A 22,191-nucleotide genomic window follows, 5' to 3' on the forward strand; every position below is an offset into this window, starting at 1 on the left:
AGCGGCTTGGACGCAGTTGGGGGGACGGCCGGGGTTAAGGGCTAGGAGGGTGGTGGCATCGTAGGTAATGCGGGAGGGCTGGGCAATGCGAGGGCCAGGGGGAACTACTGTCATATATGGATAGTGGAGGGGGAGGGGCGAGGGCGGCTCAGCTGGGAGGCGGGGCAGGCTACAGACGACGACAACAACAAACAAAATGGAGGCAGAGGGGGGAGCACAGCAAACGCGCAAACAGAGTGAAAGCAGCAAAATTAACTAAGAAAAGTGCAAGTAAAGCTAAGCGGCGATCAGGCAGACAGCAGGCAAAAATAATAATGCAGTTTTAGAATGCAATGCAGCACAACGCGCAAACAGAGTGAAAGCAGCAAAATTAACTAAGAAAAGTGCAAGTAAAGCTAAGCGGCGATCAGGCAGACAGCAGGCAAAAATAATAATGCAGTTTTAGAATGCAATGCAGCACAACAATACCGAATGTCTCAGAGGGACACTGGGGAGCGACCACTCAGCCCGAGGGAGAGGAGCAAGTCACGGCGCCTTCAGGTAAGGGAGCGCTGTTTCTAGTAAGTGGGAGGGCGGCTCAGCTGGGAGGCGGGGCGGGCTACAGACGACGACAACAACAAACAAAATGGAGGCGGAGGGGGGAGCGCAGCAAACGCGCAAACAGAGTGAAAGCAGCAAAATTAACTAAGAAAAGTGCAAGTAAAGCTAAGCCGCGATCAGGCAGACAGCAGGCAAAAATAATAATGCAGTTTTAGAATGCAATGCAGCACAACGCGCAAACAGAGTGAAAGCAGCAAAATTAACTAAGAAAAGTGCAAGTAAAGCTAAGCGGCGATCAGGCAGACAGCAGGCAAAAATAATAATGCAGTTTTAGAATGCAATGCAGCACAACGATACCGAATGTCTCAGAGGGACACTGGGGAGCGACCACTCAGCCCGAGGGAGAGGAGCGAGTCACAACAAACTGATCCCTCTTGAAGTAAAAACAATGTTACATTTAAGTTGTTGATGTGTAGATGGTTCTTCTCATTGATCAAACATGGAAAACATAAGCTGCGGCAATATGACGTTATTTGGAGAAAAGCCTATGATAAGAGTGCAGTGATTCTCCATTGCCATTATCTTCAGAAATAGAAGGACATTTTTATACCATATTGTCCCACCCGCCCTAATCCTGTGATCTTTGATACAAATATATGATCACATTTATGACGGGCTCAGAACGTAAACAGGCACAGCTTTAAATCTGTTTTGTTGCATAGAACCTCTCAGCTACATGCCTAGCCCAAGAATTTCCAGCATATAAACGGGACTTCAAACTGCCCCAAAAAACGTTTGCTTGTACCCAAGTTCAAATCAGCTAAATGGAGTAATAAAAATGTCAGGACTGAGAGGTCAAGATAACTTATTCATGGTCAGGACATTTTTAAAAACGCTCTTTTTGTAGAAGAGTCTGCAGACTGTTATTCCCAATGTGAGCGCGAACAGAATGGACATTTTGCTTTATATATCACTACACAGATCGTGCACAACAAAACATGTAAATCAATTTGAGACACTAAAATCAAGGATGATTTTAACACATTATTTTAAAATGTTTGCTCTTACTTGGTCTGTGTGAGGTGACTTCCCTTTTTCTTCGAAATAAACAAGATATAATGGAGGACAAGTAGCTAAAGATGATAAGGGGTGGAGGCAGGACCGGTTTTTCAAGGTGCGCCATGATGTCGTGATAGCGCTGATACTTCCATAGTATATTCGAGATCATCTTCCCTTGCATATAAACATTGCTGCCGTGGAGAAAAAAACTTGGTAAAAATTGATGTGCAACGCCAGCAATTGTTTTGAATATCTGCCTACTATCGTATACACAAAATAGCGTGCTTTATTTGCAATGTATCGATGGCAGGGATCAAATATCATAGGGGTTGAAAACAACCCGCTGTTTTGAATCAAACAGAAACGTACAACCATAAATCTTGTTGAAAGGTAAATTGTACATAGACACAATATCTTTGGCATTGGAAGTAAAAGGCACCGTACACTTGTAAACCGAAACCGAAACTGTTCTTCCAGTGATCAAAAACAGTTTTAGTAATAGTAACTGTAGATATAAACAACAAATACACATAACATATACACATATATAAACATACACAATTATACAACAAATACACAATAATATACAAATTAACATAAATACGCACATATAAAAAAATCACTTACCTTACACTGCAGTTCAATGTTCTGCAGTACGTCCTCGTTGTTCTGCAGCACGTCCTCCAAACGCAAAGCCCACAGCCAAATCCCTCATCCAATCCAGCGAGAGGTGTTCTAAAGCATCTTGATTGGCTGGAGCGTGCTGGCTCCGCTCTTCACAAAGGCACTGTGGGTCTGTGCCTGCTCACCAAATAAGCTGTCTAAGACAGCCGGGTTGGAAAGGTTTCAATTGCGCATGTCAGTTTGGCCATAGCAAGGTAGCCTGCCAAACCAACATACCAAACACAAACTTTAGTGGTCACACCTCACTGCTGCGATTCATTTACAGCAGTGACACAATGGCCCTGCCCTGCCCTCGCACTCCATTTGCTGGCAGAAAGTGTCAAAAATATAATGGCAATAAAATAATGTTATTAACATTTCATTTTTGATGCTTTCTGCCCAGCAGTGTGGAGGGGCGATGCTGCTCACCTCTCACGGAGGAACCAATTCTGCATTTATTGCCAATATTTTTAGGTTTTTGGAGGAAAAAGTCTAAGTTTCTTTATGACACAGTCAAATTGTATCATATGAAACCCTATGTTTACTGAGACCAACTGATTTTTGTAGGAGTGCAAAAAGACAATTTTAAAACTCAGAGCCTAGAGTCAACCTAACAACCAGAAACCATTTAACACACCATAAAAAGCCCTGTACAATCAATCCCATTTGTTCAACTTTTTTGATAGCAAACATAGATAGACACTATAATACTTATTCAGGAATATCAAGAATTATACGTGTAAACTACACCATGCACAGTTTATGCCCAAGTAGGTGCTTAGTTGTTGCCTTGTCAAGTATTTGTGAACATGATCTTCCAACTCATATGTTTAATACTGCCATCTCTGGGGCTTACATAGAGTTCTGAGTACTCTCCAATCTCCCAGGTCAGTGGAGAAGTACGCCCAACTGCCCTGGTAGGATATAGCCCGCCTTATTTAGAGATGTACGTCATGCAGAAGGACCTCTCTGCCTTGAGCAGAGCCGTTTCCACTGAGACTCCCCTGAAGGCACTGAAGCTTCGCTATGTGGCTGCCATATTCAATGCTCCCATTTAGCAAAGATTTTTTATTTTCCAAAACAAATGCCCAAAGCGGGCATTTGTTAATGAAAAACAAAAAAAAAATTCTACTGACTCAGTGGGAGTTTTTTCTCTGTGAGAAAGCCATTCATGTGTTTTCCTCTTCTGGACAGTCAAGCTTTTCTTTGTGGTCCCAAAAAAGGAGGCTCAGCTGTCAGAAACATGCAGCTCATCCGACTCTAAATTAAGCAGGGGAACCACAAGTTTGGCAGACATGGCACTCTGTCAGGTTTGTGGCAGAGTACCATTTCCGTCCAGCTCTAAACAAGGCCCTGTGGGGCCTAGGAATTTAATCTCTGTCACTCCTGTCTTGAAGACAAACTTGTTGAGGTAGAGTGTGGGATTACACAAGCTATGGATTCAATGTTTCTCTTCACGCACTTTGCTTGCAATGCTGTCTGCCTCAACGATTTTGTCATTCAGAGAGATACTGATAAATCGATGCATCATTTATGTGCAGTATGGAGTGAGGCTGCTTAGATTCAGGGAAGTGAGATCTGTGAGGAAACAACAAAACAGGAGAAATAAGCAGCACAGTGAACCCTGTGGTATGCTCTGGAGATCTAAGATGGCTTCTACACAATACCAAGGAGACTTGTATGAAAGTGAATTATTAATTGTGGGCAATGATAGACCACCAGAAGTACTGTTAGGTCCAGGCAAAGGTTTCGATAATTTAACACTAAACTTAGAGAAAATGTGTAAATTATGCAGAAATACCAAAACAGTTGAAAGGTCAAAAACACAAAGCAATAAAAATCGCACTCCAATTTATAAAAAATATATTACAATTGAAAAATTAAAATGAAAACAAAACAAAAATCAAATTCGGGGAACTGGAAATAAACATTTTTAAATATATAAGAGAAAATAGCAAATACATGATTTAAAACCTACTGCAATGGAGCATGGGTCAGAAACACCTGTCAAATATTTTACCATAAGACTAAGGACCAGATGTAGGTAAATCAATATTTCAGACTCTTAAATACGGACTCATACCGAATCGGTAATCAATAATCGGAAAACGTGATGTAGCAAAAAAAAAAAAAAAAAAAAAAAAAAAAAAAAAAAAAAAATCGGTAAATTTTACCGATTCGGTATCATTCGGAATATCCAATCGGTATTTTCCGAATCGGTATTTACCGATTCGGAAAATCCCGAATCGGTAAATCACATTCATTCCTATGGACCAACTGGCCCATAGGAATGAATGGGATTTACCGAATCTGCACATTCCGGATCGGTAAATACCGATTCGGTAAATACCGAATCGGCAGTTTGAAAATCGACATGTGACCCTGCCAATCAATCAGGGACACCCTACACACCCCACAACCAAGGCCCAGAGCATCCAACCAATCAGAATGAAGCCCCCCTCCCCAGTACCTGGGGAGTGGCCACACCCATGCAGGTGCACAGCAACTGAACAAACAACTGAGCTGAGGTGAGAGGAGCTGACTAACCAGAGCCAAGCTGTCCAACAGAATGGAGTCTCAGAAAGGGCAAAAGGATGGTGGAGCTCTCAAAAGAAAGATCAAGTTCAGCCCAGCCGAACTGCAGGTGGTTGTAGAAGAAATAGTGAGTCACTACAACCAAATATTTGGAAAACAGTCTCTGCATGTTGCAGAGTCTGTGAAGAGAAACATATGGCTTGGCATACAGGGCAAAGTCAATGCCATTGGTGTAACGCACAGGGAGATCGAAGACATCAAAAAAGATGGTATGACCTGCGCATCATTACAAAAAAGAAGATTGCTGCCCAAAAAAGGATGCTGGTGTGACAGGAGGTGGCAGGGGCAAAGCACCAAAACTGACTGAGATGGAGGAGCTTGTAGAATCAACCCTGGAGCCTGAATGCATCCATGGGATTGGAGACCTGGACAGTACTGCAAGAGCAACTAAGAAACAAGGTAAGATGCATGGACCCTAATTCTCAACCATTACCCTGAACCCGTACCCCACTGTGTATAATCATTACACTGCACAACAGTTCATACTTGGGCCCAGCAATCCATCATGGTAGACGTAGTCATGATTACATACATGCAATGCTTAGACCACAAGACTCAGCAAGGCATGCCACACACATCTCCAAACACACAATGTACACTGGGCAAAGGTGTGTAAACAGTTTATTTAACACCTACACACAGGTGAACAACACCATTGACCCTATGTCCATATGTTTCCACAGGAGAATCCTCATGAAGCACAGCACCAGCAAGGGAGGAGAGGGCACCGGCAACTAACAGAAAAGAAAAATAGAAACAAAGCACAGGTCATAGCGCTGTACAAGGAGGTAACAACACAGCCCAGGAAGCCTCAACACCAGAGCGAGCCTCAAAACCTGTCCCGCTATCACCTCTTTTGTTTGGATCACCTGAATTATAAAGCACACCGCTTACACCAAAACCAACATCCAGGTCGTCCATGCAGGGAAGGGCTAGTAGGCCTGATGTGCCCCCTCAGAGGATCCTTCAAACCTCAGATGAGGATGTTGAACACCATACAATTGCTCCTGTGGCTGACAAGGGCGGACCACAGATTTCTGCAGGCGCTGCGTGGACCAGTGGCCTTGGCAGGAAGGCACGTGAGGGTGGCGATGGTCAAGAAGGTGGGAGCGCCTTCTGTGGCCTGAAGGCCACAATGGTCAAAGTACAGTGCATGCAGGCCAAGGCAATGTTGGCCGTGCATAGGCAGGTGCGCAGCATGAACAATAAAATGTCACACATTGACAAGGGAATAGGCCACATTGCTTGTAGTCTTGAGTCAATTTCCAAGGGGATGTCAGAAATCTCTACATACATGGGTGTACTGTCTGATAAGTTGGACAGGGACCAAGTAGAGCGTCGCAGGGAGCGGCAGTATATGCGGCAGCAGTCCAAGGCACTGAACAGATTTGCAACAGCTACATTACTACTGTGCTGCCGCTCAATATCCATGCAGGATGCTATTGTGCACTGCGGCACAGACTTCACACGGGGCATGGGAAGAGTTCATGTTCAGAAATTTATATAGCGCACTACTCACCCAGAGGGTCTCAAGGCGCTTGGGGGAGGGGGGTGCATTTACTTATCGAATATCCAGGTTTTTAGTTGTTTTCTGAAGTGGAGGTGGTTCTGTGTAAGGCGGAGGTGGGTAGGGAGTGAATTCCAGGTCTTGGCCGCTAGGTAGGAGAAGGATCTGCCCCCCATGGTGGATTTACGGATGCGTGGGATAGCGGCGAGGGCTTGATTGGATGATCGTAGTTGGAGGGTGGGGGTGTGGAAGGTTTAGTCGTGTGTCGAGGAATTCTGGTCCAAGGTCGTAGAGGGCTTTGTGTGCGTGGGTGAGGAGACAAAACGTTACTCTCTTGTTGACGGGGAGCCAGTGTAGGTCTTTCAGGTGACTGGAAATTTGAGCTTGACGAGGAATGTCCTGTATGAGTCTGGCTGAGGCATTTTGGATGCGTTGGAGTTTTTTCTGTAGTTTGGTTGTGGTTCCGGCGTAAAGGGTGTTTCCGTAGCCTAGACGGCTGGTGACCAGGGCGTGGGTGGCCGTCTTTCTTGTGTCGGTGGGGATACAACGGAAGACTTTTTTGAGCATGCGTAGGATGTTGAAGCAGGATGATGAGACGGCGTTGACTTGTCTGGACATCGAGAGAGAGGAGTCTAGGATGAAGCCTAGGTTGCGTGCGTGATCCGTAGGTGTGGGTGCGGATCCCAGGGCAGGTGGCCACCAAGAGTTGGCCGAGGGGGATGAACCTAAGATGAGGACTTCCGTTTTGTCCGAGTTTAGTTTTAAACAACTGTTCTTCATCCACTCGGCTACATCTTTCATTCCTTCATGTAGGTTGGTTTTGGCGGTGTTTGGGTCTTTGGTGAGAGAGAGGATCAGCTGGGTGTCGTCTGCGTAGGAGATGATGTTGAGGTTGTGTTGACGTGCGATGGAAGCGAGAGGGCTCATGTAAACGTTAAAGAGGGTGGGGCTGAGTGATGATATTTGTGGTACGCCGCAGGTGACTTCGGTGGCCTCTGATCTGAAAGAGGGGGAGGCGGACTCTCTTGGTTCTTCCGGCGAGGAACGAGATGATCCATTCCAGTGCTTTTTCTTGTATTCCGACATTGCTGAGGCGTTGTATGAGGGTGTTATGAGAGACTGTGTCAAAGGCTGCGGAGAGGTCAAGTAGGATGGGGGCAGCCGTTTCTCCGTTGTCCAGAAGCGTTCGGATGTCGTCTGTAGCTGCGATGAGGGCGGTCTCGGTGCTGTGTTTAGCTCGGAAACCGGATTGTGAGGGGTCAAGAAATTTGTTGGATTCAAGGAAGGCGGCGAGCTGACTGTTGACAGCTTTCTCTATGACTTTGGTGGGGAACGGGAGGAGCGAGATGGGGCGGTAGTTCTTAAGTTCAGTGGGGTCTGCTGTGGGTTTCCTTAGAAGGGCGCTGAGTTCGGCATGTTTCCAGTTTTCCGGGAAGGTAGCGGAATTGAAGGAGCAGTTGATGACATCGCGGAGATGGGGTGCGATGATAGAGTCTGCTTTGTTGAAAATGTGGTGGGGGCAAGGGTCGGTTGGCGATCCTGAGTGGATGGAGTTCATCAAGCGAATGGTGTCTTCGTTGGTGATAGTGTTCCAGGCGTATAGGTTGTTAGAGTGCGGTTTTGGTTCGGGGGTGGGTGAAGTGGGCTGGTCTTCGGATTGGTTTAAGAAGCTGTTATGTATGTCTGCGATTTTGTTGTAGAAGAATGAGGATAGAGAGTCGCAGAGGTCTTGGGAGGGGGTGATGTCGTTGGAGCTAGCGTTGGGGTTGGTAAATTCTTTGACGATGTTGAATAGTTCCATGCTGTTTTGGGCGTTGTTGTCAAGTCGATCCTTGAATGCTGATTTCTTGGTGGATCGGATGAGTTGTTGGTGTTTGCAGGTGGCGTTCTTGAAGGAGGCCAGGTTGTCAGTGGTTGGGTTTTTTCTCCAGGCTTTCTCGAGGGTACAACAGAGCTTTTTGGATATCTTAAGGTCGTCGTTGAACCAGGGGGCTCTTTTGTTGTTTTGCTTGATTTGATGGTTTTTCAGGGGTGCTAGTTCGTCAATGCTGTGGGTGATCCATTGAGTGAGGTTGGTGGCTGCTTGGTTTGGGTCCGATGATTTGGCGGGAGGGTTTTGGTGAAGCGATGTGAGGAGCTGGTCGGTGGTGATTTTGTTCCAGTTTCTACCGGGAATAGGTTGTGGGGGGTTGTGGGTCGAGGTCTTTTTGTAGGTGAAGTGAACGCAGTTGTGGTCCGTCCAATGGAGAGTAGTAGTGTGATCGAAGGAGATGTGCTTGCTGGAGGTGAAGATTGGGTCGAGCGTGTGTCCGGCAAGGTGGGTGGGGGTGTCAATAAGTTGTTTGAGTCCGAGATTGGTCAGGTTGTCTAGAAGGTTTGTGGTATTGCAGTCGTTCTTCTTTTCAAGGTAGAAGTTCAGGTCTCCCAGTAGAATGTAGTTTTCGGAGGGGAGGGCATGTGGGCTGATAAAGTCAGTGATGTCCTCGCTGAATTGTGTGCGGGGTCCTGGGGGTCGGTAGATGAGGGTGCCTCTGAGTGTGGTCTTGGGGTCGGTGTGGATCTGGAAGTGAAGGTGTTCTGCGGTTGCGAGGTTATCGTCGGAACTGGTCGTGATGCAGATGGTGTTCTTATGGACTATGGCGATGCCTCCTCCTGTTTGGTTGGTGCGGTCCTTCCGGATGATCTTGTAGCTGTCCGGGATGGCAATGGCGATGTCGGAGGCTGAAGAGGCGTTCATCCATGTTTCTGTGAGGAAGGCGACGTCCGGGGATGTGGTGTCGAGGAGATTCCAGAGTTCAATGGAGTGTTTGTGGACCGAGCGGGTGTTGAGGAGGATGCACTTCAGGTAGTTGTTGTCGGGGCACTGTTTGGGGTTAGTGGGTTTGGTGTGGGTCTTGATGCAGTGGAACTTGCAGGAGTGGCAGGTGAAGGGTCCATGGGTGTGTCCTGGGGCAGCCTGGTAGCATTGTGGTGGGCGGCCGGGGTTCAGAGCTGAGAGGGTCACGGCGTCTTATGTGATGCGGACGGGGTGGGTCTTGCGGGGAGCAGGGGGTCTGGCGCTGGGCGCGGTCCCGGCGCAGACGGGCGTAGACGGGCTTACCTTTGGCGCACCTTCGGCGCGAACGCTGCGCGTGAACACTGCGCTCAGAGGCATCTGTCATATGTGGGTAGTGGAAGGGGAGGGGCGAGGGAGGAGCAGCTGGGAGGCGGGATCGGGGAGGACATCCGGTCAGGGAGTCAACAACAACAAAATGTCTGCAAGCCAAAGCCAAACAGGATTGGGGGCACAATCAGCGTAAACGCGATGTAAATGGGAGTGCACAAATCACAATCACAAAACAATTCCACAGGTAGCGTAGCGCAAATGAAAATATGGTCAAATCAATAAGCAATCAGGCAATTTAGCGCTACGATACAGTTGCGGTAATTAATCAGGCAATAGCAGAAGTGGGAGCGAGGCAGCAGATAGCAGTGTGTCGGTATAGCGCTACGATACCAGAAGGCAGGTAGAGCGGGGAGCAGTGTGAGGAGCGGCCCCTTCTGTTGGAAACAGGACGGTCACAGCGCTGAAAGCGGGAGAGCGGGGCTAATAGTAACAGTGGGAGGGAGGAGCAGCTGGGAGGCGGGATTGGGGAGGATATTCGGTCAGGGAGTCAACAACAACAACAACAACAAAATGTCTGCAAGCCAAAGCGAAACAGGATTGGGGGCACAATCAGCGTAAACGCGATGTAAATGGCAGAGCACAAATCACAATCACAAAACAATTCCACAGGTAGCATAGCACAAATGAAAATATGGTCAAATCAATAAGCAATCAGGCAATTTAGCGCTACGATACAGTTGCGGTAATTAATCAGGCAATAGCAGAAGTGGGAGCGAGGCAGCAGATAGCAGTATGTCGGTATAGCGCTATGATACCAGAAGGCAGGTAGAGCGGGGAGCAGTGTGAGGAGCGGCCGCTTCGGTTGGAAACAGGACGGTGACCAGGTGTGGAGGAGACAGAGGGGTCAACCAGCAGGAGTGGCTCCAGCACACCTGTACCACAGGTGCGCAGGAGCATCAGGCGCAGCAATGTTGAGTCTGGCCCCAGCCAAGATATGGAAACCTTGTCACGTAAATCCCGCAATGTAGTGCGTGGGCGTAAGCATTGAACATTGCCTAAAATTCACAGGACTGCTCACAGTCACGGCAACTGAGCACACGCAGTCATGGACATGGACATTAATGGACAATGGCTTTTCTATTTCAATCCTGAAGTAGTGAATATTAAACTATACTTGTCAAACACTATACTCGTCTGTTTGTCATACAATACCTAGAAATATCGACGTGTAATCTCTGTCCACCTCAATCTTCCATCTGTTGCTGCTGCTCCTGTTGCTTGGGGGTCTACATGTTCTTGGTCATCATCAATGTCCTCGTGATGTGTCACCTCCACCTCTGTGCCTTCTTTGGTGGCAAGATTGTGCAACATGGCACAGGTCACTATAATCTTGCAACACAGGATGGGGGTGTACTGTCGTGCTCCTCCACTCTTGTGGAGGCAGCGGAACCTGGTCTTGAGGAGTCCAAATGTGCGCTCCACTACGTTGCGAGTTGACCTGTGTGCCACATTGTAATGCCTTTTGCCTCTGTTAGTTGGATTGAGGTATGGTGTGAGAACAAAGGAACGCAGGGCATATGCACTATCGCCTAGGATGGAATGAGAGGTCCATGAGTTACATACACATGACACATACACCTGCCATTCATATCAGGGTGTGTTACACTTATTTAACTAGCAGATATCCATCACCAAAATATCCAGCAACAAGCCGTGTGTATATTCCGCTGTTCTGGAAAATGTAGGAGTTGTGCGTGCTCCCTGGAAATTTGGCCACTATGTCTGTGATGATGTTGCCAGCATTGCATATCACCTGCACATTGATGGAGTGGGTCGACTTACGATTTCTGTAGATGTGTTCAGTGGCTGCAGGTGGGCATAGTGGAATGTGGGTCCCATCTATGCAGCCTATCACATGCGGGAAGTGTGCCAGTTCATAGAAGTCAGTTTTAGTTTTTGCAAGTTCCACAGGTGTGTCAGGGAACCGGATGTAATGTTCCATTCTCTGGGTCATGGCATCCAGGAACTTCCTGAAAAAACGGGACAGGCAGCTCTGGGATACACCACCAACTGCAGCAATGACACTCTGGTAGCTCCCAGAGGCAAGCAGGTGTAGGCTACCTGCACATGGGGTGGGATGGCGTGGGCACTGGGTGTTGGGTGATCCAGGTATGGGTGGAGGTCCCTAATCAAGTCCAGGATGGTTCTGGGGTGTAGCCTGTACCTCTGCAGTATCTCAGGCTTAGTCAGTTGAAATTGGGTGATCCTCTGTCTGTAGACCTGCTCCTCTCTTAGCCAGACCCTCTCTCCTGCTGCCTGAAGCCTTTGCCGCCTCGCAATCACATAGAATGCCGCCATTCTTGCAACACTGTTGCATTTTGGGCCTTTTTTATAGCCTGCACCTGGTTACCACCTGCTTTCAGTCCATGGTAAATACTGACTCTTAAATACCGAATTTCATGAAATTCTGTATTTTTGGGCTTTCCTACATCTCGATGGGCTTTTTTACCATTTCTTAATTACCGAGTCGGTCAATAAGAACTCGGTAAATAACGAAAAGGGGAAAGGATCACTTGTCCTGCAAAAACTTAGGTCTGCAGGTCGGTAACTGGGTGTTTCCCAATAAAATGACCCTCATACACGTGTGTTTTCGTTCTTACTGGTTTTCGTTAGCGGTATATGATGTGTCCCCGCTTTTATCACACGTGCGTGCATAATCACTGGGTCAATTCATTTGTGTGCACCCTCCACCAGGAGGTTGTACCGTAAGTTTGAGGCAGTAGTGATCGTGGAAAAAGTGATCGGGAAGGTGGTGAGTGATTAAAAAATAGTCCGGACAGCCAGTGTATGAAATTTTATTAGATCTGGATTCGGGCTATTCTTAAAAAAGGGGGGAGTTCGTGCTGCTGTGCAATCTGTTATGGATTCTAGCACACTTTAATGGTCTATTAAAATGGTCGACATGTTTCAGCTCTAGTTTGACAATTTGTCAGGCAGCTTTCTTCAGGACCAGGGGGTGAAAGTTGTGAAAAAAGTGAAAGAATAGGTAAAATTATAACCTGATTCTCAAAGTGTTGGGAGGTCTCATTGTACCTGTGAACAGAAAGCACACAACAACAACCAAAGATCGGGGGAAGAGGGAAAACAAGATAAAGTACAAATATGTACACATTCAAAATCACTTGATTTCGAATAAAGAACCTGGCAATACTTAGCGCAGAATCACTCTCATTTCAGGCGTCAACTCATCCATTCTCATGCCTTATCAGCGTGAGGTGATTGTGCTATACTGTTGTACAGTGCTCTTAGTTGTTACCGGTAACTGGTGTCTTCACATCTCTCTTGCACGGTAATCTGACATGACTTTTGAAGGCACAGTGTGCTCATAACGTGAAAACAGAGGTGGTTATTTTGTCATCAAATTCACTAGATATAATGTAACACATCTCATTTTCTCGTGTTTTTAAGTACTTAAAAAAGAAGGGACCCCTTAAGCTTCCCACCAAAATTTTACTTTGAAAAGGACGGTTGTGACACCGTGGTCCATATCGGGTTGGGCGTGGGTCTATCTTTGGTCTTTTGGATAGTGCCTACCTCCTTTTTTGTAGCTAGTAGCTTCATCGGGGGAGGGGGGTTTTGGAGAGGAAGGCAGCGCTAGAGAAAGTAAAATATTAGTTAGTATGGCCAGGTTATACTTGCGCTTTCCGTCTGTCAATTGAGCGAAGCCTTCGTCTTCTACCTTTCGCCTTAACGTCCTCGTCTGCAGCATGTGCTGTCTCTACCACCGTCCACCCGGAAATGATGATGGCTGGTGGAGCGGATGTTTTTAACGGTGTGGTGTAGAGATAGAAGAAATCTTTACATGTCAATTATTAGCGGAACTGCTGTAGTTTTCACGTTATTTTTTAAGAATTATCGTTTCTAAATCCTGCAGTATTTTTAGGACAAAAGGTGTGTTGTTCCGTTTTTGTCGTGAGGTTTTTGGTACGTCTCACAAGAAAATCAGCGAATTGATGGAAAAATATATATGTTGCAGAGAGATGGTAATATATACCGGGGAGTTAAGAGGGGAGAACAGCCAAGTTGTTTTTAGGGCATCAAAGTTAATTGAGTTAAGTTCAGTTATCTGTTGAGGGCAAGCCATGGGATAGAGTCATTGAGGCCCAGGATGTCAGTTTTGAGTCTATGCACCCAACGTTGTTCTTTCTCGAACAAGATTTTGGAAGCATTTCGATCTATAGTTTCTAGGGTTTCTAAGATAACCCACTGTAAGTCATTGACTGTGTGTCCCAATTCTTTGAAATGTGTTGACATCTTTGTTGTTGTTCTCTTGCAGTTAACATTGCTACGATGTTCGTACATTCGTTGTTTCGCCTTACGGCAGGTCATGCCGATATACCTCATCTGACATGGACACGTTATCATGTATATCACATGACTAGTGTTGCAGTTGGTATGTCTCTTTAATTTCCAAGTCAGATCAGGGAGTAATTGTATTTCTTTGGTGGGTTTTGTTGTCCCACATGCTGAACAAGTTCCACAGGGATAATGTCCTGTTATTGGGGCAGTGTTCCATAGACCTTGCTGTTCTTTTCTCTTTTTAGGCAGAGGTCTTGTATGTACTAGCAGATCTTTTAAGTTCCTGCTTCTTTTGTTTGCAAAACGTGGTTTTGGCCAATCAAGGTTGCTCGATGTGATAATTTTCCAGTTTTTGTTGATTATCTTCTTGACCTTGTTCGTGATTGGGCTGTAGGTGGTGACGCATGTTGTCCTGTTATCCTGTGTTTTGGGGTGCGTCTCCAAAAGTGCTTCTCTAGGTTGATTTCGCGCACGTTTTTTGCAAGAGAGAATTACTTTCTTGGGATATTCTCGAGCCGTGAGTTTATCACAGAGGTCATTTGCCTGGTCCTTGTAGTCACTTGTCATACTACAATTTCTCCTAAGACGGAGAAATTGGCTGTAAGGGAGATTCTCCCGTGAGGGCCGAGGATGGAAGCTTTTGAAGGACAGTAAGCTATTTTTGGCTGTGGATTTGAAAAATGTTTTCGTGTGTAGGGAGTTGTTCCTCGCAAAGATGGTTATATCTAGAAAGTCTAGTGTCCCTTTATCAGCAGTATATGTAAATTTCAGACAGTCGTCTTGGTCATTTAGCCACCGATGGAAGTAGCTAAGGGTCTGGTTGTCTCCTTTCCAAATCAATATGATGTTGTCTATATATCTTTTCCAAAAGAAAATATTGTCAAGAAAAGGGTTGGTTTCATTTTGGATGAACTTGTTCTCAAAGTTACTCACATACAATCCAGCCACGCTAGGGGCAAATGTACTGCCCATCGAAGCCCCATGACGTTGGAGGAACAGAGTGTCTTTGTACATGAAGAAATTCTCCATCAGGGCTAATCTGCAGCATTCCAGCACAAAATGTCTTGGGGTTTTGTGTGGCCAGTCAATACTGAAAAGAATGCTCCCTAGAATGTTTAGTGTTTTTTGTTGCGGTAGGCTTGTGTAGAGGCTCTCTACATCTAACCCCATCATGAGCATGGAATCTTCGGAGTATTCAAAGGAATTGAGTAAATTCAAGAGATCTCTAGTATCTTTGAGATACGTGGGGTTTTTTTGAACCAGAGGTCTCAAAAACTGATCAGCGAATTCAGACAGCGGCTCTAGGATTGAATTGATTCCCGAGACAATCGGTCGTCCTGGGGGCGGTATTCTTCCTTTATGTGTTTTTGGGAGAGAGTAGAAGTAAGGTATTGTTGGTGACTTGGTTACCAGGTAGTCTGCTTCTTTTTTCGATAGCCAATTGGTAGCCTCAGCTTCCTCAATCATGAGTGATATCGTTTTTTGTAAACGTGTAGTAGGGTCTATTGTGAGGACCTCATAGAATTTAGTGTCAGCCAATAGGTCTGTGCATTGTTTATCGTATCCTTCTGTTGTAAGTAATACTATCCCTCCACCCTTGTCAGCCGGTTTGATTACTATCTCTTTATCATTCCGTAGGTCTGTTAGGGCCAGGTGTTCCGCTTTTGTGATGTTTTGGAAAACCTTTTGTGGTTGTTGGTTCAGGTCATCCAATTCTTTCATTATTGCCTGTTCGAATGTACAGATTTCGATAGGTACCTGGGAATTCAAAGGACAGAAGTTGGATTTGTTTCTCAGAGTTGTATCTCCTTCTTGGGGTGGGGGTGCTTCATCCTTAAAGAAGGCTTTCAATTTAAGAGTGCGACAGAAATTGGCTATTTCGCATTTTGTTTTGAAGATATCTGTCTTGGGAGTTGGTACATAGCCAAGTCCTTTGTTTAGGACACTTATTTGTTCCTTGGTGAGGATTTTGTTCGTCAAGTTGACGATGAGGTCGTTGGATTGGGACCTGTTTTTGCCTTGGTCACGCTCCTGGTCTCGACCTGTCTGACCAGGTTACTTCTTTTTGTTTTGGTCTGCGATTGTTCCGGCCATTCCCTAAAAAAGGAATCCCTTGTTGATAATTCTGGCCACCTTGTGTCTGCATTTGGTGATTTAGAGGTAGTTGAAAGTAGGGATTCGGCCATCCTTGGAATAAAGGGTTGAAGGGATGGAAGGGCATTCCTTGACCACTGTTGTTATGATATGGAGGGCGTCCTGAAGTGTTGTAGCCTCTTCTGTATCCTCTTTTGTTCCGAAAATTGCCTCTGCCTCGATTAGGCTGTTCATCTCCACTCTGGTCAGAACTGTCATTATATGAGGCACTGCTTGAATCCAGGTTTGTTGTATTTTCATTAGGTTTATAATCTTTACTGCTGTAGGGATGGATTCGTTCTAGTGAGAACCTTTTGAGTTCTTTCGCCAGTTTTTGTAATTTTGTTTGGATCAAGTATTCCTGGCTTTCCTTCATCTCTTTATTGATTTCCTCTAGGCGAGATTTGTAGATGGTTATGTTGACGGTATTGTTTAGTTTCGTCTCGAGGATTTCTATTTTTACGGTTAGTTCATTAGTTAGTCTTGTGGCTGTTTTTATTATTAGAACTAAGTAGTCTCTGGTGCATTTCCAGGAGATTGCGGACCAATCTGTCCTGAAAGCAAAATCTTTTAGAAAAATCCTTGGCGCATTGGTTACCCATAGTCCTCTTGGTGCTGCATTAACCCGAAGATATTCTGTCATTATTATCCCATGTACGGCCGTGCGTACTTGTTCTTTCTTGGCTTCACTTAACTCATCCCATTCTGCTGTTGAAGATAGAGTCTGGGTGAGGTCACCTTCCATGAGGAGTGATGGTCTGGCAAGTATTTCATCAATGTCCTCAGAAGTATAACTGAGTCCGAAACTTCCCGCCATGGTGTAGTCTTAGGCAGGGTGGATTATAGGGATGGTCAATTCCCTATTTTGAGCTCCCACAGCTGTGCGCTGCTTGATACAGATAATCAATTTTGGGGGGGAGGAAGAGATTCAATCCTTTCAGTCTCCTGTTTCGTTACATCTCATCAAAAGGGGAAAGGATCACTTGTCCTGCAAAAACTTAGGTCTGCAGGTCGGTAACTGGGTGTCTCCCAATAAAATGACCCTCATACACGTGTGTTTTCGTTCTTACTGGTTTTCGTTAGCGGTATATGATGTGTCCCCGCTTTTATCACACGTGCGTGCGTAATCACTGGGTCAATTCATTTGTGTGCACCCTCCACCAGGAGGTTGTACCGTAAGTTTGAGGCAGTAGTGATCGTTGAAAAAGTGATCGGGAAGGTGGTGAGTGATTAAAAAATTGTACGGACAGCCAGTGTATGAAATTTTATTAGATCTGGATTCGGGCTATTCTTAAAAAAGGGGGGGAGTTTGTGCTGCTGTGGAATCTGTTATGGATTCTAGCACACTTTAATGGTCTATTAAAATGGTCGACATGTTTCAGCTCTAGTTTGACAATTTGTCAGGCAGCTTTCTTCAGGACCAGGGGGTGAAAGTTGTGAAAAAAGTGAAAGAATGGTAAAACTATAACCTGATTCTCCAAGTGTTGGGAGGTCTCATTGTACCTGTGAACAAAAAGCACACAACAACAACCAAAGATCGGGGGAAGAGGGAAAACAAGATAAAGTACAAATATGTACACATTCAAAATCACTTGATTTCGAATAAAGAAACTGGCAATACTTAGTGCAGAATCACTCTCATTTCAGGCGTTAACTCATCCATTCTCATGCCTTATCAGCGTGAGGTGATTGTGCTATACTGTTGTACAGTGCTCTTAGTTGTTACCGGTAACTGGTGTCTTCACATCTCTCTTGCACGGTAATCTGACATGACTTTTGAAGGCACAGTGTGCTCATAACGTGAAAACAGAGGTGGTTATTTTGTCATCAAATTCACTAGATATAATGTAACACATCTCATTTTCTCGTGTTTTTAAGTACTTAAAAAAGAAGGGACCCCTTAAGCTTCCCACCGAAATTTTACTTTGAAAATGACGGTTGTGACACCGTGGTCGATATCGGGTTGGGCGTGGGTCTATCTTTGGTCTTTTGGATAGTGCCTACCTCCTTTTTTGTAGCTAGTAGCTTCATCGGGGGAGGGGGGTTTTGGAGAGGAATGTAGCGCTAGAGAAAGTAAAATATTAGTTAGTATGGACAGGTTATACTTGCGCTTTCCGTCTGTCAATTGACCGAAGCCTTCGTCTTCTACCTTTCGCCTTCACGTCCTCGTCTGCAGCATGTGCTGTCTCTACCACCGTCCACCCGGAAATGATGATGGCTGGTGGAGCGGATGTTTTTAACGGTGTGGTGTAGAGATAGAAGAAATCTTTACATGTCAATTATTAGCGGAACTGCTGTAGTTTTCACGTTATTTTTTAAGAATTATCGTTTCTAAATCCTGTAGTATTTTTAGGACAAAAGGTGTGTTCCGTTTTTGTCGTGAGGTTTTTGGTACGTCTCACAAGAAAATCAGCGAATTGATGGAAAAATATATATGTTGCAGAGAGATGGTAATATATACCGGGGAGTTAAGAGGGGAGAACAGCCAAGTTGTTTTTAGGGCATCAAAGTTAATTGAGTTAAGTTCAGTTATCTGTTGAGGGCAAGCCATGGGATAGAGTCATTGAGGCCCAGGATGTCAGTTTTGAGTCTATGCACCCAACGTTGTTATTTCTCGAACAAGATTTTGGAAGCATTTCGATCTATAGTTTCTAGGGTATCTAAGATAACCCACTGTAAGTCATTGACCGTGTGTCCCAATTCTTTGAAATGTGTTGACATCTTTGTTGTTGTTCTCTTGCAGTTAACATTGCTACGATGTTCGTACATTCGTTGTTTCGCCTTACGGCAGGTCATGCCGATATACCTCATCTGACATGGACACGTTATCATGTATATCACATGACTAGTGTTGCAGTTGGTATGTCTCTTTAATTTCCAAGTCAGATCAGGGAGTAATTGTATTTCTTTGGTGGGTTTTGTTGTCCCACATGCTGAACAAGTTCCACAGGGATAATGTCCTGTTATTGGGGCAGTGTTCCATAGACCTTGTTGTTCTTTTCTCTTTTTAGGCGGAGGTCTCGTATGTACTAGCAGATCTTTTAAGTTCCTGCTTCTTTTATTTGCAAAACGTGGTTTTGGCCAATCAAGGTTGCTCGATGTGATAATTTTCCAGTTTTTGTTGATTATCTTCTTGACCTTGTTCGTGATTGGGCTGTAGGTGGTGACGCATGTTGTCCTGTTATCCTGTGTTTTGGGGTGCATCTCCAAAAGTGCTTCTCTAGGTTGATTTCGCGCACGTTTTTTTGCAAGAGAGAATTACTTTCTTGGGATATTCTCGAGCCGTGAGTTTATCACAGAGGTCATTTGCCTGGTCCTTGTAGTCACTTGTCATACTACAATTTCTCCTAAGACGGAGAAATTGGCTGTAAGGGAGATTCTCCCGTAAGGGCCGAGGATGGAAGCTTTTGAAGGACAGTAAGCTATTTTTGGCTGTGGATTTGAAAAATGTTTTCGTGTGTAGGGAGTTGTTCCTCGCAAAGATGGTTATATCTAGAAAGTCTAGTGTCCCTTTATCAGCAGTATATGTAAATTTCAGACAGTCGTCTTGGTCATTTAGCCACCGATGGAAGTAGCTACGGGTCTGGTTGTCTCCTTTCCAAATCAATATGATGTCGTCTATATATCTTTTCCAAAAGATAATATTTTCAAGAAAAGGGTTGGTTTCATTTTGGATGAACTTGTTCTCAAAGTTACTCACATACAATCCAGCCACGCTAGGGGCAAATGTACTGCCCATCGAAGTCCCATGACGTTGGAGGAACAGAGTGTCTTTGTACATGAAGAAATTCTCCATCAGGGCTAATCTGCAGCATTCTAGCACAAAATGTCTTGGGGTTTTGTGTGGCCAGTCAATACTGAAAAGAATGCTCCCTAGAATGTTTAGTGTTTTTTGTTGCGGTAGGCTCGTGTAGAGGCTCTCTACATCTAACCCCATCAGGAGCATGGAATCTTCGGAGTATTCAAAGGAATTGAGTAAATTCAAGAGATCTCTCGTATCTTTGAGATACGTGGGGGTTTTTTGAACCAGAGGTCTCAAAAACTGATCAGCGAATTCAGACAGCGGCTCTAGGATTGAATTGATTCCCGAGACAATCGGTCGTCCTGGGGCGGTATTCTTCCTTTATGTGTTTTTGGGAGGGAGTAGAAGTAAGGTATTGTTGGTGACTTGGTTACCAGGTAGTCTGCTTCTTTTTTCGATAGCCAATTGTTAGCCTCAGCTTCCTCAATCATGAGTGATATCGTTTTTTGTAAACGTGTAGTAGGGTCTATTGTGAGGACCTCATAGAATTTAGTGTCAGCCAATAGGTCTGTGCATTGTTTATCGTATCTTTCTGTTGTAAGTAATACTATCCCTCCACCCTTGTCAGCCGGTTTGATTACTATCTCTTTATCATTCCGTCGGTCTGTTAGGGCCAGTTGTTCCGCTTTTGTGATGTTTTGGAAAACCTTTTGTGGTTGTTGGTTCAGGTCATCCAATTCTTTCATTATTGCCTGTTCGAATGTACAGATTTCGATAGGTACCTGGGAATTCAAAGGACAGAAGTTGGATTTGTTTCTCAGAGTTGTATCTCCTTCTTGGGGTGGGGGTGCTTCATCCTTAAAGAAGGCTTTCAATTTAAGAGTGCGACAGAAATTGGCTATTTCGCATTTTGTTTTGAAGATATCTGTCTTGGGAGTTGGTACATAGCCAAGTCCTTTGTTTAGGACACTTATTTGTTCCTTGGTGAGGATTTTGTTCGTCAAGTTGACGATGAGGTCGTTGGATTGGGACCTGTTTTTGCCTTGGTCACGCTCCTGGTCTCGACCTGTCTGACCAGGTTACTCCTTTTTGTTTTGGTCTGCGATTGTTCCGGCCATTCCCTAAAAAAGGAATCCCTTGTTGATAATTCTGGCCACCTTGTGTCTGCATTTGGTGATTTAGAGGTAGTTGAAAGTAGGGATTCGGCCATCCTTGGAATAAAGGGTTGAAGGGATGGAAGGGCATTCCTTGACCACTGTTGTGATGATATGGAGGGCGTCCTGAAGTGTTGTAGCCTCTTCTGTATCCTCTTTTGTTCCGAAAATTGCCTCTGCCTCGATTAGGCTGTTCATCTCCACTCTAATCAGAACTGTCATTATATGAGGCACTGCTTGAATCCAGGTTTGTTGTATTTTCATTAGGTTTATAATCTTTACTGCTGTAGGGATGGATTTGTTCTAGTGAGAACCTTTTGAGTTCTTTCGCCAGTTTTTGTAATTTTGTTTGGATCAAGTATTCCTGGCTTTCCTTCATCTCTTTATTGATTTCCTCTAGGCGAGTTTTGTAGATGGTTATGTTGACGGTATTGTTTAGTTTCGTCTCGAGGATTTCTATTTTTACGGTTAGTTCATTAGTTAGTCTTGTGGCTGTTTTTATTATTAGAACTAAGTAGTCTCTGGTGCATTTCCAGGAGATTGCGGACCAATCTGTCCTGAAAGCAAGATCTTTTAGAAAAATCCTTGGCGCATTGGTTACCCATAGTCCTCTTGGTGCTGCATTAACCCAAAGATATTCTGTCATTATTATCCCATGTACGGCCGTGCGTACTTGTTCTTTCTTGGCTTCACTTAACTCATCCCATTCTGCTGTTGAAGATAGAGTCTGGGTGAGGTCACCTTCCATGAGGAGTGGTGGTCTGGCAAGTATTTCATCAATGTCCTCAGAAGTATAACTGAGTCCGAAACTTCCCGCCATGGTGTATTCTTAGGCAGGGTGGATTATAGGGATGGTCAATTCCCTATTTTGAGCTCCCACAGCTGTGCGCTGCTTGATACAGATAATCAATTTTGGGGGGGAGGAAGAGATTCAATCCTTTCAGTCTCCTGTTTCGTTACATCTCATCAAAAGGGGAAAGGATCACTTGTCCTGCAAAAACTTAGGTCTGCAGGTCGGTAACTGGGTGTCTCCCAATAAAATGACCCTCATACACGTGTGTTTTCGTTCTTACTGGTTTTCGTTAGCGGTATATGATGTGTCCCCGCTTTTATCACACGTGCGTGCGTAATCACTGGGTCAATTCATTTGTGTGCACCCTCCACAAGGAGGTTGTACCGTAAGTTTGAGGCAGTAGTGATCGTGGAAAAAGTGATCGGGAAGGTGGTGAGTGATTAAAAAATAGTCCGGACAGCCAGTGTATGAAATTTTATTAGATCTGGATTCGGGCTATTCTTAAAAAAGGGGGGGAGTTTGTGCTGCTGTGGAATCTGT

At 44.9% G+C, this 22,191-nt stretch overlaps 1 protein-coding gene across 1 annotated transcript in view; it reads right to left on the bottom strand.

The window, feature by feature from the left end:
- LOC147733673 (transient receptor potential cation channel subfamily M member 7-like) overlaps positions 1-22,191 on the bottom strand; it is a 1,613,265-nt gene that overhangs the window by 437,397 nt on the left and 1,153,677 nt on the right. Inside the window, exon 24 of the mRNA XM_086958251.1 lies at positions 1,609-1,790. Coding sequence (XP_086814377.1) covers positions 1,609-1,790 — 182 coding nt within the window. The remainder of the gene's footprint in view (positions 1-1,608; positions 1,791-22,191) is intronic.

This window comes from Lissotriton vulgaris, chromosome 2_1, assembly GCF_964263255.1.
Source record: "Lissotriton vulgaris chromosome 2_1, aLisVul1.2, whole genome shotgun sequence".
Taxonomy (NCBI): domain Eukaryota; kingdom Metazoa; phylum Chordata; class Amphibia; order Caudata; family Salamandridae; genus Lissotriton; species Lissotriton vulgaris.